General features: G+C 38.8%; 3 protein-coding genes across 7 annotated transcripts; all 3 read left to right on the top strand.

Moving 5' to 3' along the window:
* Positions 1–188: 188 nt before the first annotated feature.
* On the top strand, positions 189–1,579 carry LOC119553183 (PCI domain-containing protein 2 homolog). The gene has a single exon (XM_037863426.1). The coding sequence runs from the start codon at positions 343–345 to the stop codon at positions 1,528–1,530; it is 1,188 nt and encodes a 395-aa protein (XP_037719354.1). The 5' UTR covers positions 189–342; the 3' UTR covers positions 1,531–1,579.
* A 765-nt stretch (positions 1,580–2,344) lies between these two features.
* On the top strand, positions 2,345–5,478 carry LOC119554554 (acyl-protein thioesterase 1). Of its 5 annotated transcripts, none has more exons than XM_037865520.1 (6): positions 2,345–2,474; positions 2,682–2,844; positions 2,908–2,939; positions 3,674–4,217; positions 4,312–4,329; positions 5,200–5,478. In XM_037865520.1, exons 2-6 carry the CDS (start codon positions 2,797–2,799, stop codon positions 5,254–5,256), a joined length of 699 nt encoding a protein of 232 aa, XP_037721448.1. In that variant the 5' UTR covers positions 2,345–2,474; positions 2,682–2,796; the 3' UTR covers positions 5,257–5,478. The 5 variants fall into 5 exon arrangements, with proteins under 5 accessions (XP_037721448.1, XP_037721450.1, XP_037721453.1 ...); XM_037865522.1 differs by having other exon boundaries at positions 4,275–4,329; XM_037865525.1 differs by lacking the exon at positions 5,200–5,478 and adding an exon at positions 4,971–5,107.
* A 979-nt stretch (positions 5,479–6,457) lies between these two features.
* LOC119552845 (ATP-binding cassette sub-family G member 1) lies at positions 6,458–19,221 on the top strand. Its single transcript, XM_037862713.1, has 7 exons — positions 6,458–6,588; positions 9,655–10,168; positions 15,997–16,126; positions 16,716–17,254; positions 17,533–18,057; positions 18,115–18,371; positions 18,501–19,221. The coding sequence occupies exons 2-7, from the start codon at positions 10,078–10,080 to the stop codon at positions 18,840–18,842; spliced, it is 1,884 nt and encodes a 627-aa protein (XP_037718641.1). The 5' UTR covers positions 6,458–6,588; positions 9,655–10,077; the 3' UTR covers positions 18,843–19,221.
* The last annotated feature ends 26 nt before the right edge of the window (positions 19,222–19,247 follow it).

The raw sequence follows: 19,247 nt of genomic DNA, 5'->3' as shown, positions 1-19,247 counted from the left end.
TAGTTTAATATATTGACTTTTCTATATTTTTTTAAACTTTTAAGTTTTTAGCTATAATATCGCATTTTTTAGTTTTTCCTCATTAAAAAATGTATGTTTAAAAACATTCATTTGTAACTACGTAAGCGTTCAATTAAGTTTACGCAGGAGGGCTTAAAAAGACAATTGGTTGGATAGTTTAGAGTCAAAAGTTTATAGCGCAAAAATAAATTTAATTTCAGCCTTCCCAACAAATATCGATACAGTATCGATACATCGATGATTTTTGCCATCCCTAGAATCCCAGTACCATCGCTGGGCTATCATCACTAGTTTTGCCGCTTGCAAAAAAAAAACAAAACAATGTTCGGGACCGTAAATAACTACTTATCAAGCGTGCTGCATGCTGCCCAGGATTACGATGGCGAATCTCTGGGCACCCACCTCTCGCTGCGGGATGTGCACGTGCAGAACCACAACCTGTACATCGCCCAGCCAGAGAAGCTGGTGGACCGATTCCTGAAGCCGCCACTGGACGAAGTGGTGTGCGCCCACCTGAAGGTGCTCTACCATTTGGCGCAGGAGCCTCCTGGCTATATGGAGGCCTACACCCAGCAGGCTGCAGCCTGCGGTGCCGTTGTGAGGCTCCTGCAGCAGCTGAAGGACGAGAACTGGTGCCTTCCCCTGATGTACCGCGTTTGCCTGGACCTAAGGTACCTGGCGCAGGCCTGCGAGAAGCATTGTCGAGGATTCACACCCGGTCATGTGCTGGAGAAGGCCGCCGACTGCATGATGGCCTGCTTCCGCGTGTGCGCCGCCGATGGACGCGCCTCGGAGGAGGATACGAAGCGCCTGGGCATGATGAACCTGGTCAATCAGCTGTTCAAGATATACTTCCGCATTAACAAGCTGCATCTGTGCAAGCCCCTAATCCGCGCTATTGACAATTGCGTGTTTAAGGACTCCTTTCCGCTGCCTGAGCAAATTACCTACAAGTATTTTGTGGGCAGGAGGGCCATGTTCGACTCCAATTACCAGGCAGCTGTGCAGGATCTGTCCTATGCCTTTAGTAACTGCCCCGATCGTTTTGCCAGCAACAAGCGGCTGATTCTCATCTACCTGGTGCCTGTGAAGATGCTGCTGGGTTACCTGCCAACCAAAGCACTCCTCCAGCGCTATGATCTCCTGCTGTTTCACGATCTTGCACTGGCCCTGAAGGCGGGCAATGTGAATCGCTTCGATGAGATTGTCAGGGATCAGGAGCTGGTGCTGATCAGGAGTGGCATCTATCTGCTTGTGGAGAAGCTAAAGTTTCTCGTGTACCGGAATCTGTTCAAGAAGGTTTTTGCTATCCGGCAAACCCACCAGTTGGACATGGCCGACTTTCTCTCGGCTCTGCAGTTTGTGGGTCTGAGCGATGTTTCTCTGGACGAGACGCACTGCATCGTGGCCAATCTCATCTACGAGGGAAAGATCAAGGGCTACATCTCACATGCCCACAACAAGCTGGTCGTTTCCAAGCAAAATCCATTCCCCTCCGTATCCACGTAGTGCATTTAATTGATTGTGAATTTCTAAGAGTAAAGGACTTCAATTTAAACTGTGTTTCATATTTGTAAGTAGGGAACATAATTGAATTCACGTTTAGATTTATTCCAATAGTGATTAAATTAAAAAGTTACAAATTGGTTTGGGGATCTGAAACAGAAGCATTTTAATTTTTGAGTAGACATCCAAGATAAAGCTGACCTCAATATTAACTGAAAAAAATTTCAAAAATTAGATTTTCCTGCTTCAAGAGCTACAGGATGTTGTGTATATGCAAAATTGGGCAATGGTGTTATATATTTAAATTTAAGTTGATTTTTTTAAATGCAGTTTATTTATATTTATTGGGGATTGGAGCACAAGTGCACATTACGTTTGCTGCATTTACAGCTATGGAACTTAGTGCTGCATACTCTATATCTTCCTCTTGTTCCCCATTCCGGCCTATGATTATAACCATCAAGTCGTAGTGATTTTGTGGGGTCTGCAACATAAGCTCTTTCATAGGGGTTTGATTCAGAGCCCGTAGAAGAAACTGGTGATGATGGGGATAAGTTCATTGTCAAATTAAAATCAAAATAAATTATTTTTTGATGACAACCGCAGTTAGTTTTGCGTTCTTTATTTAGATGTTGAATTTAGATTAGTTTTTTAGATGTAGTTTAATGTTTCTTAATACTTTTTTAAAACCTTTTATGCACAATGAATTTGAATTTTAAGAGAATTAATTTGTTTAATATATGGTATTTCTTGAAACTGAAAAATACCATTCTAATACCAAATATCAAAAAAATTCATTAGTGGTATTAATTGTAAGCCCGGCTGGTATTTTCAATAAGCATCGCCGGGTCACACTACTCTTCGGAACTTTTAGGAAGTCAGCAGCTACGTGAATTCTCGTAGTTGAGCGAAATTAAACAAATTAACAAGACTTGCGGCGTTACCTGGTAAATAATCTAGAGACTTTGCCGCTCAAGGGTGTGCAATAAACAAGTGTCGGCGAACACCATAAATCAAGTGGGAGCTATTCCTGAGCCGGCGATGTGTTGTCATTTCGCTATCGTAAAATCAATATTACTAATTTTGCTTTGCGTTTACAACGTGACATAACTGAAACGCGAACTACATAGTGTTTGTTTGCCAACGCATTGCAGAAATCCGCTGACACAGCAAAAACAGAGCGACGAAAGCAGGGCCAAGTCGCCAAATCGCAGAGTACCTGGAATCGTGCGTCCCCGATAGAAATAGAGGCTAAACTTAGAAGCGGACATGGCTGCGCCGGTCATTGTCGAGGCCACGGCCAAGCAAACTGCCACGGTGAGTACTTCCGTGAAGTCCCCTTTTCGGAACCCTCCGTCCTAACCAGTCATTATATTCCAGCTGATCTTCATGCACGGCCTGGGTGATACGGGGTAAGTGGTGGCCTCAGTTTACAGGGGCTCAAACTAATAGCACTAAAGATCACTTCTCACTAACAACTATTCCGGGTTCTTTAGGAATATCTTCAAACCAAATATCAAACAAAAGTAAAAACTCAGTTTTGTGAAGAATTATTTCGAAATTTTGAATTGTACAAATGTGATAAGAGGAGTCCCAATCGCATATTCCTCAGATTAGGGTCGATATAATTCCTTAGTGGTTTGCATTTATTGTTCTACAGAGTAACATAATAAATTCAAAATCCTCAGGGAATAACCGAATTCCCCAAGTTTAAGTACACTTAAGTGGTTTGTATGTAGAATGCAACATATTGAAATAATAGATTAAAAGTCCTCAGAGAATTCCAGAATTCTTAAGTCATACAAATGTATGTTAGGTCGTTTCAGATTGAAATTTTAGATTAGAAGTCGCAAGAGAATTTGGAATATTTTATAAGTTATATTCAAGATTAGAAGTGACTTGATCGAGTAAAACATTTCCGCTATTTCGTTTTTAGAACTCTATTTCCACCACAATGTTTTATGATTTATAATAATACAGGAAATGAAAAAAATTTTTTACTCTGTATAGTACAAAATTTGCATAACTTTAGTTAAGTAATTGATTCAATACTTTTTATAAGAACTAATTAACCATATATTTTTAATTGACCTCTAATAACATATTCATGTGGTTTCCTAACATTAATTCATATTTCTTCTTGCAGTCATGGATGGAGCAGCGCGTTGGCTGCCATTCGGCCACCTTTCATGAAGGTCATCTGCCCCACGGCGCCCACACAGCCCGTTTCGCTGAACGCCGGCTTCCGGATGCCCTCATGGTTCGACCTAAAGACCCTGGACATCGGCGGGCCCGAAGACGAGCCGGGCATTCAGGCGGCCCGCGACAACGTGCACGGGATGATTCAGAAAGAGATTAGTGCTGGGATTCCGGCCAACCGGATCGTCCTGGGTGGATTCTCGCAGGGAGGCGCCTTGGCGCTGTATTCGGCACTGACGTACGACCAGCCGCTGGCCGGCGTGGTGGCCCTGTCCTGCTGGCTGCCGCTGCACAAGCAGTTCCCCGGCGCCAAGGTGAACAGTGAGGATGTGCCGATCTTCCAGGCGCACGGCGACTACGATCCCGTGGTGCCCTACAAGTTCGGCCAGCTGAGTGCCAGTCTGCTCAAGTCGTTCATGAAGAATGTGACGTTCAAGACGTACAATGGACTATCGCACTCGTCCTCCGATGACGAGATGGATGACGTCAAGGTGAGTGGGGCGCACTGAGCGCCATTCGGAATTCCCATGGCTATCGAAACGCTAAAGAACTTCATCACCCTCACTCTGCTCTTTTCGATTACAGGACATAATCAGTAAATGGGTAAACTAATTTCCACTGAACCTTAGCACTCTTAGAACGTACGAAAGCCCCCGACCCAGCCCGTTGCATTCCAACGATCACGAAATTTGGAGCAGCTGAACACGATTAAAGCGTATTTAATGAAAATCAAGCGCAGTAAGAGAGTCACACTGAGAATTATACGAGTAGACTCTCTCGTAGCCCAATTATGGAAATTATCACTGAAAATCAATTCGAAAAGCAATCAATTATACACACGGTAGCTATACCTAATGAAAAGCCAAAATACAAGCAATTTGCGAGGGACTTCCGTCTGCGCGAGACGAGTCAGAGTATAGAACTCACTTTGATATTTGTTCGCTGCTAATTATTTCGGTTTACTTATTTGGGACTTGTTCGTATTTAAATTGAAATTAATAAAGTTATATAATCCAAGAAACTGGGAGCAGCAATCTAAATTGGAGCACTATCTCACCCAAAAACCCTATTGCCAGCGATTTTGTTTTTACTATTTAACTGGCAATTGGGACAATTTCAGATATTATGAGGAACCAATTTCTACTAAACATTTGTTTGTTCGTTGTAGCTAACATGAAACTTGATATTTTTTGATTCCATTTTGATTTGATTCTTCGTTTCTTATTTTATTTCATTTCGCACAGCAACAGAAAAACAATCACCTGTAGAGCCGCGGCCCCACTGGCTACAGTTTGAAATTTACATCCTTCACTTGTTAAACCCAATGGCAATAAACAAAGCGGTTGTTCAGACTAAATGGCTCCCCGGACACTTAAATATACTGTCTCAGACTCTCTTTTTAAATACATATTTCACCTGCTAAACCCGTAGTCCTGCCGCACCACTCACCATATCTCATCTATATATTTGCAGACACATTGGGAGAGCCAGAACATGGCTAGAAAGGCGCAATGCTGCCAGATATCATAGTAGCATCCAATGCTAGTGTAGTGAAGGTTCCTTCTGCAAATCAAAGCTCCTCACCCTAGTCAGGACGTCTCGAGCCGCAAGAGAATTGTATTTTTTAGTAATTATTTTGTACATACACACGATGGACTTGGTTACCAAGAAAGGCTGTCCTATCACCTGGTGAAGTGACAAGAAACTGGTTCGCCAAAGCGAATGGCCAATAAAGTTATTTGAAGCTCTCAACTGCATGACCAACTTAATCGAAAAGGGGCCTTCATGCCAGTTCAATCCAAGTAGGTGAATTCACTTTAAAATTTGCCAAAGATACAGACAATATTTAAAATTTGTACCCAGTGTTGCATAGCGGATCATGAAACGTTATCTTTAAATGTACGGTATTTTTAAGCCTTGGTATTTTTTTCTCTGAGCGTGCGTCACTTTTGAAAGCTTTGATGTTATATAGCTTTTTAATCGATAAGTATGGCGCGTATTTTAAGCGAATTTAAATGAACTTAGGCAATGTTGTCGATTTATTTGTTAAACCGAATCCATTTTTATATTATTATTTTCAATTGTTAAGTAATTGTTGTAGAGACCATTTTTCATAAAACTAAAATTTTATTGCCTAAAATAAACCAAATATTCGTTGTGTATAACCAGAGTTTGCCACCAAGAAAATTCTAAAAATTTTTAAAGTGTTCAGGGTATGCTTTTTTCCTCTAAAAAATGGATTTCATTGAGATAAATTTAACATTATGTTTTTTGTTATTATTGTCCGAAATATTTTATGAATTTAAGGTCGGTAGTAATAGTTTTCCAAGCATAACAAGTTACTTAAACAATTATTAAAGGTGCACTACAAAAGACCAATTGATAAACTATGTATTTTTAAGAACTATTGACAATATTTTAAAATCTGTTCTTCGAATATGTTTATAAGAGTATATACTTTCAATAAAATATAACATTTTAGAAAATATACTTATTAAATTCTGGGTATCTGTGGAAAGAGGCTATCTATCTATTAGATTAATTAATAAACCATACAATATATTTTTAATGTTTAATCTTGTTCATTTTTGAATATTTTGTAACTTTCAAATATGCTAATTTACTGATCTAAAGGCGTAAGCACAATTCCCTCTCTGTACTGTATTAACCACCTGTGTTTGGGGAACACGTTGGACTGCGGCTTCGGTGCCCGACTAAGCCTCAGTTGTTTTCACGCTGTCGCCGAGAGTGGACGCGTTTTCGCCAGCTCTTCAATAAAATAATTTCGCGTCGTCTTATCCTAAGCTAAATCCAGCCTAATATTCGCGTAAAATTTGTAAAAAGATTTACACAAAACCCAATGTAAGAAGTGAACATAAGAAATCAATGCTATCTAATCAATCTTAAGTGCATATGCCAATCCAAACAATTTTTGCAAACAAAGCGTTTTTGATGGGGTTTTTGTATTGCGGCTGTGTTTTGTTTTGGCTTTGTCCACAATGGGGAGCCTTTTCTATTTGACCAGTCGGATGTGCAACAATGCCGCAAGAAGTGCCGGCGATTCAGCACGAAATACAATAATCTAAATCGGGCCCCAAATGCACTTGTTCTGTATCGCCGAATAGAATTTCCTACTTTCGTAGCTTATCTTAAACATGTAGGAAACTGGAATTGCAATAAAGCTGATTTGGTTTTTATTGTACTTTGCTGTGTATTAAATAAACTTCAATATCTATATCTAAATTTACATTCTCTTAAGAAGTTCTAACGACCTAAAAAAATATCGCAGTTTATCTTTCCACAACTGAATAAAAAGTTTTTGATTAAAATTAAATAAAATATATATTGTGTACGCCGTATTTCCGTTAGTATTCATGTGGAAAAGTCACGTGCAGATGTCAAATTACAATGAATCCCAGCTTAATTTGATCATACAAGCTTCAGTCTAAAGTCTCATCATTATTATTTAGCTATTATAAAAGAGCATTCGTCACATATAGCATATCAATCAAAACTCTAGATTTTTATAACATCGGTAAAAAGGTCTAGTTAACTTAATTGTTTTTTAAACTCCCTCTTAAAGTATTACCTATTTTTGTTGTTACTGACCTATGACCAATGATTAATAAAAAATAAAAGGGTGATTAACCACTTTGCTCAAAGTACATGTTGTTCATTGCTGAATCGTATGGAATCGCTTCTACGTGACGTGGTTACAATGGAATAATTATTGAAAAGTGTATTATAATGCACCACCCTTCATTAATTTGCATTCTATCTGGACTTATATCATATAAAGGCATACACGAAGTACACAAAAACAAATCTAAAAAATATGTAGATTTAATTAGTTTGCACCTATTAATGTTCATTTGAAATAATGCCTTTGGTAAATATTTTATATATAAATCTATAGATAATTTGATTTCTTTAAAGTGTTCTTAATAAATAATTCCAATACATATATGTTCTGGCTAAGAGTATAAATTCTCCGTTTAACTAATGACTGGTTTTTTACACACATCGACTTATTTGAACCATTAGTTATCTGTCAGAAATTGACGAATTATTTTTAAATAATTTGTGGAACCCAATTGCTGGTTTCTAGATTTCCTCAATACCTGTATTAGCTAATGTTTCTGTATGCTAAGCGAGCTGTCTGGGGTCAAAAGTCTAGCCAAAGCGATGTGCTTCTGTTGCCCCCTGACGTCACGAAATACACCACATAGAACAATAGAATAGAAAATAAATCTGCCAGTAGACGGGGAATTAGCATAAGTTGGCGAGTTGAGTGTAGATTGGCATGCATATTTAAGCTTTCAATTAGCCAATTTTTTATCACCACCTTGTTTATTTCCTCGTTGCGAATTAGTGTTTCTCTGAATGCATTTTACCTATAGGTATACCTTCTTTTTTGTATCCCGTAGAACTCCTGGATTTTGAATGGTTTCTTCTCCAGAAGCCAGAACGGGTTTTTGGTTTGTATTTAGCCATTTAACTGGCGCCGGCCAGTTAATGTCAAATATTCCGATGACGCCGAAAGCATTATAAAAGTAAATAAGACAAAAACAACTCGAATTTGGAGTCTAAAGTCGGCAAATTCTAAAGTTTTCAAAGTCTGATAGCTGCCAGCTGATTTAGCTACTTGGAATGTTTGAATAAATAATAAATAACAACCGATTAACATTAAAATAAGACAAATTAATCCCCGACAGATGTTATAAAATTTTATTATTAATCACTGACAAGGATGCCTCTATACTGAAAGACTCTAAGTAGAATTAAATCTCATTTTGTGCAAGTGGAAAGTAATTATTTTATTTAATTGTTTGCGGGCAAAGCAAATCGCAACTGTGAAAACGTGATAAATCTGCGATATGAACACCGCTCCACCCAGAAACCGAAACGTTCGTGATCAGACTGTCACTTTTGTCGGTGGTGCTGTCGATCAAGACTTCGTTATCATAATCATATCATACCCTATGAACCGGGGCTTTCGCACTGCACCGTATACTTATTTATAAATGTTATAATAAATGGTAACCATGATTTTCTCTACAATTTCACTATTGAGTTTCCTTTCTGGAAATACTTATCCTTTTAATAATGTCTATAGATACTATCTGTGTCATGTATTTTATTATTCACCAGCTACTGCTTCCCATTTCATGTTTCTTTTACGACCTGGATACGTTGCTAATTAAGGAAAGATTCTTAAGCTTCTTTGTTTCCGATGATCCTCTGGTTACAAGGGATTCTTTGTCGCATCCACAATATATATTCTATATACAGATTAAGCCGGTTCTGACGAACTGATTGCTCATATATGCATGTAAATCGAATGTGTATGTAAATAGGCCAGTTTGCTATAATGGAAAGATGTCAAGGCCAGGCAAAGTGAAAAATAAAGAATATGGATTGCACATTCGCCAAAGGAAGATAAGCAATTGTCATTCAACACCTACAAACGTAGACTTTGATTTCTAACTGAGCAACAAGTTTTACTTGTATTTAAGCATTGGCCTATACCTCTGTTGGTCATCGACCGTATGGATAATTAAACAACTTGAACTTGAACAAGATTGTTGCAATTAGCATATAATTTTCTAAGTCAAGTTCAAGTTTCTAGTTAGAAATGTATGTAATCATAAATTTTCTGTACCATGAGCGAGCTTAATTCTACAGGCCTGTGATCGCTCCTATTTCATGGGATACAATTTTTTTTCTGCCGGGGCTTTGCCGCACACGGATATTCCAATATGATGACTAACTTTCCGAAATATTTTTAAATAAAGACCAACAATTGTAGTTTGATTTACCCCAAAAAAACCTTTATCACGATGGCGTGTGGAATCCAAGGCCACCAAAAATGTTGATAAGTCTTGTTCACTTTTGTTTCTATTTATAATGATTAATCTCTATTTGCAGCGCGTAAGACGCAAGTGCGACCAAAACAAAACGGGTAATAAATCTGCAATCACACGACCATGCGTGCATAAGGAGGAACAATAACAGAACCGAAAGCCAGAAGCAAAAACCCAACCATAATAATCGCAGAGCTGGCAAAAGTACAGAAAAAAGAAGTGTAAAAAATATAAATAAATACCCGGCGGCAGCAGCAGATCCAGCACCCATCACCATACCAATTCCGACTTTTGTGCGGTAGGTAATGACACATTCGGCACCCAGCGCACGTATCTAGATGCGAGCGAGCGATCGTATCTGAATCCGCCAGTGAAAATCCGGGGAGCTACAGTCGACCTGCCTTGCCACCCGCGTAGTTCATTAATATATGAGTGTTTGAAAGCGGCATTAAATAACTATAAACTATAAAACCCATCACAATTCACCATGGAGCAGTCGCAAAATCTACTCGCCAAACAGTCCAAAGATGTGGAGTTCCAAGATGTCTTCTACACCGTTAAGGAGCGCAAGAACTTCTGTGAGTTACACGATCTTTAAGTTTTATCTACACTGTTTCAAAAACGTAGTAAATCTAAGGATTTCACATTTAATTTAAACATTTTTTGCTTTGTTGTGCATCCATTGCGGTTTTTATTTACTTTATTAAATTGAAAGATTTTATAATTGGAATATAATACGAAATTTTTGTTTTTAATGACGACCTTAATTTTCTACCTTAATTTAAATATTTTAAAATAAAATCCCGCAATTTATTATGTATTGTATTGTTCTTACAATATATAGTACTACATTGAAAATTCAATTTGCAGATATATATTATTACTATTCAATTTTTTTTATCAGTGTTATTAATCTGTAGTTGGTAAGGTGCTGACAAGTCTTTATCCATAAGAATACAATTATAATTAATTATTCAATCAGAAATAGTTGTTTCCCTTTAAGTACTGTATAACTAGTAAGCTTAAATTAATCCACACTTTATGTACTGCATAATAGGAAATCTGACAGTTACCTTTTCAGTTGGTAATTTATTCTCTTTTAGTGTTATCTAAAACGAGTTTGCACTGAGCTAACATTTTTATGATCTCGGTTTAAGTTAACAAATTGTAAACCTTCTCCTTACCATAAGTTGTAGCCCTTTTTTGTTGTATATTAAAGTAAAAGATACATTTCGAGGGTCTTGAGGTAACTTATCTTCCCGTCAAATTTGCTTGGCACTTTATGATCTTTTACATTTCCTTGTTATTTAAGCAAAGGAGCTAGTTAGAGCAAATTTAGTTTAATAGGTTAATTATCATTTAAGCATAACTTAAAAGTGTTAATATGTTATAACGACACAAGTCCTTAATGGCTCCATTGCATAACCTCTGCAAAATGCCAAATATATCTATGAAATGTGTTTTTCGGTTGCAGACGTTTTTGTTTGCATTCGAGTACATCAGAGTTGACTTTGTTTTATGTGCTGTGTGCAATGTTTTTTCGCTGCCGGAGGTAATAATCTTGTAATGGAATGGTCAAGTAGTTGTCTGGCCAAGTAGTAACTGCTCCATAATTGTAGGGGCCAGCTGGTCTGGTCTTTTGCCCTTTTCCCTGCCTCTACTTCTAATGTCAATTGCTTAACATGTTACATTGGCTTTGAGGTATATTCAAAATTTATATTTGAAACACTCGGCCGGAATGGCTGACGTTCTGGGCCACGTTTATGGCCATAGCCCCTTCGTTAGGTGTTGTGCCAAACAAGTTTTTCGTTTTGGACAGTGTCTCGCCTTGTTGGGTCAAAAGTTCAAACCCAAGTGCGGACATTGTGGTCGTACATACATGCCATTGACATAGAATCGAATGGATTGGATAATGCAATGCATTTGGCAGAACGTCAAGTTCATTTCGGTTGATTGAACCGAATTAATGGGATTGGAACTGCATAATGCCGGAATGGGATCTCTATTCAAATAGAATACATCGTTTAAAGAGGGCAAGAATAATAGAATAATTATATAGCTCTAAAAAAATAAAATATTTATTAAGAAACAACATTGATTCGTCATAAGTTGTAGTTAGGCTGTCCACTGAAAATGGTAAAATGAAAGGGGTGATTTCCCATTTTTTTTTGCATATAATAAAGATTAAATTTGTACTCATTCTATAAAGTTATACAAAACACTTATGTAAAGTCATAAATATTCAATATATTTCACAAAACTTGAAAGAACTTCATCCGGCAGTTTTATACTTAATTGATGGGTTGTACAAACCTAATGTATTCAATAGGGACAGAAAAGTGTTTCCGACCCTATCGAGCTCATGCATATATTCTTTATCAGCATCAACAGGCAATCAAGTCATTAAATACCGGATATCTCATTATTTAGGCACGGACTTATGCGGTTTTACTATAAATATATTTAAAACACACTTATATAATCAAATATCTACAAAGTAATATCGGCATGCCCTTGGTTTTGCAGTCGTGCAATTTCAATTGTAATTCCAATTTCAGTCTGTAACAAGTGCGGTGGCTTAGAGGCACCTAATCAAGTGTTAATTGAATGCTTTTGGCATGCATTCCACAGAAGAGGAAATGCTGGCGAAACTACTCACCAATAACTTAGTTTCCGCCGCTACCTACAGACTGAAGTTAAGCTTCCTCATTGCAGAGTCAAAATCAAGTACGACTGGTGATTAATTACTGCTTATACGCCATGTGCAACGTGCAACACATAGTCAACAGCAAGATGTCGCCAAACGCTGTCGCCATGTGGAATACAATAACGAACTATAAAAGTTAGAACAGTGCCTGACATAAATGTAATTCGTATTAGGAATGATAAGAGATTGATTTTTTTTAATTTTGTTGTTTTACATGGGCCATTTGAAATATGAAAAATTATAAAAAGCACGATAAAAATGGAAACATTGCATAAATATAATTTGTAATTTGGTATTTGGTTTTTCTATGCTCTAATGATCTTGTATAAATTTTATTAAAATCTAATGAGTTTTTAAACTGTAAAAACATAGTTTTACAAATACCTAATCAGAACAAAACAGTTTATTTTCATCACTAGGTCAAGTAAACATTGTGTTTTCAGGGCAATCACCGATTTGAAACGCACTGTACGAGTAAATATGTACTCAGAAATCAGTATGTGGGCTTAATATTTAGTGTACATATTTATCGCCGCACATGCATTTGTATATTCACACATCGCAGATACATTGCGACTTCCTCGATGTGCCCCGCATCAGTGGAAACTACAGTAGTTGGCTGACCAAAGGCAGCGACAAAACATCAACAACCTCATCATCATCCCACCATTCTCATCATCATGATGATCGGCACCAGCAGCAACAATTGCAGCCACAACAGCAATATTATGTTGGCGCACAGTGAAAAGCGAAAATTGCCCAACATTGATTGAATAATTTTCCCCTCCAAAAGTCGTAGAGCTTGTACACGTTTTTTTATTTTATGTTCCGCCACAAGGCGCGCGCTTTTCCATTCCAAGTTTTCAAGTCACCAGGGCAATTTTGGATTGCTCAGCCAGTCAATGTCCGGGTTTTAGTTAGTCAAAGGGGTTTAGTTGGTATGCCTATTAAATGGAATGCAACTCTACTTCTGGATTTGAATCATAAATGGTTACCACCACTAGATCTTAAAATATATGCATGTATATTAACTTGGAATACCTCTTTGGGTTACTTCCATTTTTATACTCCCCTTGCTATTATTCACAGATACAAATGGTCGTCTCAGCTTGGATTTTAATTTTAGCTGTGTGTGCGGAAGTAATAATTGATGGTCGGCAAATCAATTGACTTTAATTAGCACCCACCATACTATTAAATCATTTCTAAAACTAGCTACCTTCCAGCCCCTTAGATATATGTAGGACCAATTAAATCAAACGCTCTTTGTGCAAATTGAATAATTCCAACTTGCCACATTCTCAAAGCATCTGTCAGCAGTATTATATAAATCTAATGATTCATAAGGGCTAGGTGCATTCTCACATAACAGATCAAAGATCACTAAAATCACATTTCAGGGAATAAGGCAGATCCTACTTCTATTGCTGGCTGTGAGTGTTGCATTATAAGCCGCATTTTTCAGGCCAAACACGATTGACATGCTAATATGGAATCGTGTTAATTAGGTAGAGACGATTCAATTGCATCAATTAGCGAACTCGTCCCAGGGAGCACTGCCCTCTCTTTTCCCCCTTCAGACTCAAAAATATAACTAGAATTCAGATGTTGCTAAATTCAATTAATGGAATCTGTTTGTTTGAGGCGCAAAACCGACATTTAAATCTGAAATTTAGATAAAAAATGTTGGATTATTTCAAACTAATAGTGGGAAAGGGTGAACTGGATAAACAATATTTGTTTGTATTTCTATATCTGTTCCTTTAATATCGTGAAATATAGTATTATGCTTTGTAAAAACAAACCATAATAAATGGAAATGAACTCGACTTCAAGGTACCATTTTTGTGGTCCGAGAAACAGCAAATCAGCTTTCCGTATCTTTTGAAATATAATTTTCCCAACAAATTGTCACGCCTCATTATGTGAATCACGTAGCATCGTGGGAGCCGCGGTGCCCCATGTTTGTGGAGGGGTATCTGTCCGATAAATCAGCCAAGCCAACGTACTCATGATTGTTCGACGGTTTTGCTGAATTTTTTGGTTCTGACCGCTGCGCGTGCCCAGAACGTGGTGGCCAGAAAGCTTTAAAGGCGTGCGTTTAATTGATATGGGGCTAGTTTATGGAGACCGGTCGCTGGTAAACACGCTCTGATAATAGGATTTGCGACAGACTCCGACTTGTCGGTGACCTTCTTAAATTGGTTCGCGAACCGCGATTCGGTTGAGCAATGAATGCTAATTGAACGCGAGAACTGGGTCAGATATTGGAAGGCAAGAGGTCTGTGATTTACATAATTACATTCAGTAGTCAGGAAACATAACAGTTACCGTTTTTTAATGAAAATGTACCGAAAAAGATCCCATTAGCAAAACTTGTTTGCTATATCAGAACAGGAAAAGATGTTCCTAACAAACTGGCACTTATTATAATATTTAAAATTTTATTATAAGCAAAATCTATTTATTAAATTTTAAGTGAAATTATGAATAAATGTTTATGTTAATGGTTAATGAATTGATTGTTTAGCAGATTAGAGCTTTGAATCCTGGTTATTAATATAAATCAATGTTTATAATCTCAGACAGACTTTGACATTTGAATAAAATGTAACTGAACCTTTTGATAAGCTTATGTATTTTACTCAACATTACTTCCGCCTTTGTAACATTAGGTACATTTCGAGAAACATATTTTACATTATAAATGTTCCATTATTATCAAACACTGGTGTCAAGAAAAGACCAATCCTTACCATTTTTTCTGCTCTGTATTACCTATGGAAATCGTAAGCCAATATGAAACATACTAAAGGAACCAATTATTGCACTCACTATTCGATTACGACCTTCGGTAATACCATATAGTATAGAACGGCTGCACTGCTGATAAGAACGGAGATGGCATTGGCACACATTAACTCATTTGTGAATTGAGACTGACAGATCGTGAAAAGTGCAGGTCAGGTTCGTATTGCGATAATGAGTAATAGCCGTGAAAGTATGGAAGACATATAGTTTTTGACCAGCGATTCAGCACTAAAAACTTTCCTGCGATCACTATTTTTCCACACCGTAGCCAAATTATAATTGGAATAAATTATGCAAGTGGGAACAGGCATAATTGAGGGTTTCAGGCAAACCCTTGGAACTCGGCGGAAGCTGATTTCACTTCTGCCAGTCTCCTCAAGTCATCATCTGTCAGCTTCGGTATCTTTCCGCTGCCAACCGATGACACGAAAATGATTAAAAATGTTTTGTTTGGTTCTCAGGCTATATTTACCGATCTCATCTATTCTTAGATGTGCATAACTTTGAATCCCCACTTTAATGAAAGGGAAGTGATTTGGCCAATTCCCAATGTTGGATCATATAAAAAATGAAACTTGATTTATTCAACCTTTATAATATCATTATCTTATTAGCCAATCGTTCCAGATAAACCAGAAAAGTAAACGCTCATGCGTAATACATAGAATATATTAAACACAGATTGTTTTTGTTTTTATATGATTCATTAACCGCATTGATTATTTTCGAAGTGTCTAGCACACTCTAGTTTTAGCGAAAAGAGATTTCCATAAGACTTGTTTTCCATTTTTTTTAGTTAATAAGAATATTACTTATTTCAATTTTATCTTTTAATTTTAATAATAATTGTAACACCGATTAATAACTGATTAAATCGTTTATTTTTAGGGCGCGTAACCGGAGAGCGTAACATTCTGAACGGAGTCAGCGGCAGTTTCCGGAACGGGCAACTCTCGGCCATTATGGGACCCTCGGGAGCCGGAAAAAGCAGTTTGCTAAATGCGATTTCGGGTTTCAGGTGAGAACAATAAACCAAACCAGACTCGACTGCAGCCGACGTTATGTTCCCAACGTCATTTGAACTCAAGTGTAACAAAACAAAAGCTATATCATTTGGGGAGCCGAAATCTAACCGGTTATATGCCTAACAGACTGGTGATTAAAGCCAAGATCTTGCTGACTTGATTCCGACTCGAATGCGAAATGCCAACTGGGTTCTGTAGGGTTTGCGGGGCTGGAGGTTAGCAAACTAACGTTTCCAGTAACATGAAGCCAGTCCGGACCTTCACAATAAATGACGCATTTTTGCTTGAATCGTACGCTTCCTAAAATGTATGTAGTAAATCATTTCTAAATAGAGCTTCAGAATTTGCGAAGTCACGGACCTACGCTGTAGAAATAATTGCGTTTAAAAAGGTTGTCAGGGTTTTGTTGTCGTTAAAATAAATTATTATATCATGATGAGAATCCAAGGAAAAAAAATAGAGACCTAGAAGTAAACAACAAATATGGGAAACTGAAAATACTTGAAAGTATTTGATAACAAAGTATTTGTGGTGCTTAAAAAAGTAAATGTTTAACCGGATCTTATCTTAAATCCTTATCAGGCGCAATGGAGTCACGGGGAGTATAAAGATCAAGCGGGACAATGCCTGCTATATCACTCAGGACGACCACCACCAGACTTTGCTGACTGTTGAGGAGCTAATGAATCTCGCCTGCGACCTTAAGCTAAAGCAGCGTCACAAAAAGGCAGAGATCATGACAGATATCTTGGAGAATCTTCACTTGAATCACCGGCGCAATGTGACGGCAGAAAAGCTGAGCGGTGGGGAGCGGAAACGATTGTCCATCGCTCTGGAGCTGGTGGACAACCCTAACATCTTCTTCTTGGATGAACCAACCAGTGGCCTGGATGAAGTTACGGCGTCCCAGTGCATCCGCTTGCTGCAGGCGATGGCCCGCGAAGGTAGGACCATCGTCTGCACTATCCACCAACCTTCGGCGACGGTCTACAACTACTTCGATAGCATCTACGTCCTGGCTAAGGGCCACTGCGTCTACCAAGGCAGTCCTCGAGCCACCATTCCCTTCCTGCGTCTGGCCCAGCTCGACTGTCCCATACATTACAGTCCTTCGGATTACAGTGAGTTGTCCTTATAAAGTTTAACTATACATTTTTGAAGGTTTGAGATCCTCCAAAGATGGTGGAAACCGTTCTGTTGGGAATTTTAAGCTTACATTTAGATACATAATTTATGATTCTAACTCCTATTCCAGTAAATATACTGTTTCATATGGTGTAATAAACCATATGATCGTTCCGACCATTCTAAATGACTCAGATATTGAGTTTCGAGTATAAACTCAATCAGTTCCGCTCTTATGAAAAATAATAAAATTATCTTTCAAATTCCTTTGCAGTTATCGAGCTGGTGGATGCCGAGGATGGTCACCTGGTCCCGGCTCTCAGCGACCTGACTGAAAATGGCAAGCTGATCTATGTCGCTAGTCAGTCGGACCAGTTGGGTGCTCCGCTGGCACCTCAGCAGGCGGTCACCACGATGTTCGTGGAGCAGCAGAAGCGCCCCTTCCTGCCCGCCTTTTTCGCCGGCAGTGCAGCCTCCACGGATGGCACGCTAATTGGAGGCACCAGTGCCCTGTTGGAACAAGTGAAGGCCTTCTCAAGACGCCTCAATACGGATCGGCGGGATGTGTCTGGACTACGACAATTTGTGGTCCTTATGCGGGTGATGTTGCTGCGGATAACGAGGGCACGATTGGCCCTGACCATCCAATTATTCCACCACCTTCTGTGCGGTGTCTTCTTTGGCCTGATATTTTTCCAACTGGGTAACCAAGGTGGACGGATGTTCGACCATCTTAAGTTCTGCATCGGAGCCGTCCTCATGATTGTCTACACCCAGGTGATGGTGCCCATTCTGAGCTGTAAGTGTATTTCTTTTCGGCTATGGATTATCATCTCAAACACTTGTTATCCCACAGATCCCGCCGAGGTAAAGGTGGTCAAGAAGGAGACCTTCAACCGTTGGTATACTCTAACACCGTACTATATGGCCTTGACGGTGTCACGACTGCCAGTTCAGGTGCTACTCAACATCACCTTCATGGCCGTCACCTACTATATGTCCGGACTGCCCCAACAGTTTTGGCGCTTCTGCATTTTCGTGGCCGTAGGATTGATGATCTCTTTAGTAGCCGAGGGAATGGGCCTGGCTATTGGCGCCACTTTCAGCATAACGGTGAGTTTTCAAGACCCTTTATGATCTCAGAAGAATTGTAATATATACTCGTACATGCAATAAAACTTAAATAAATCCACGCATGAGGTATACTTTTGGGCTAAAACAACCTTCCCTCTCTCGTTCCAGAATGGTAGTGTGGTGGGTCCGATGATCATCGCACCTCTTATGGGATTGGCGGTGTACGGGTTCGACTTTGCGCCGCAGATCTCGGGCGGAATGCAACTGCTCATGAAGTTCAGTTACGTGCGCGTTGGCGTGGTTTCTCTAATTTTGGCCGTCTTCGGATTCCAGCGAGAGGAGCTCGACTGCGATGACATATACTGCCATTTTAGCGATCCTCGCGTGCTGCTCAAGTTCTTGGACGTGGAAAAGGTGTCTATGCTGCACCAGTTTGGACTGCTGGCCATGCTGATGCTCTTCTTCCGAGTGATGATGTACATTAGCCTGCGAAAGCGTTGCTATGCCTGATTTCCCAACCAATACTCAAGATGAATCTTATTCCCTAGTTGTAGTCAATGTCAATACTGTGATGTTCGATTTTAAACATACAGATAGATACTCTTTGTACATACTTAAGCACTGTTCTCCTGACAGGATACAAGTTAGCTCTAAGTTAGCCTTAAGTTAGGTCCGATCCACATAAATTGACGCCTTAAGTACCCAAAAATCTGCAAACAGATCGGAAATGTAGAAAATCTACGACTAATATTCGCAATCTGTTTATAGCAAAATAACCCGACAATCCCGATTTTGTTTGCAGATGAAAGACAAAAGCATTTTATACAGATGTAGTGGTTAAAGTGGTTTAAATTCGAAATGTACAAGAATAAAAATGAAGTTTGCGCTATTCCATGTTATGTACTGTGTACTTCT

The sequence above is a fragment of the Drosophila subpulchrella genome, chromosome 3L (assembly GCF_014743375.2).
Source record: "Drosophila subpulchrella strain 33 F10 #4 breed RU33 chromosome 3L, RU_Dsub_v1.1 Primary Assembly, whole genome shotgun sequence".
Taxonomy (NCBI): Eukaryota; Metazoa; Arthropoda; class Insecta; order Diptera; family Drosophilidae; genus Drosophila; species Drosophila subpulchrella.
This window is presented reverse-complemented; position numbering and strand designations above follow the sequence as displayed.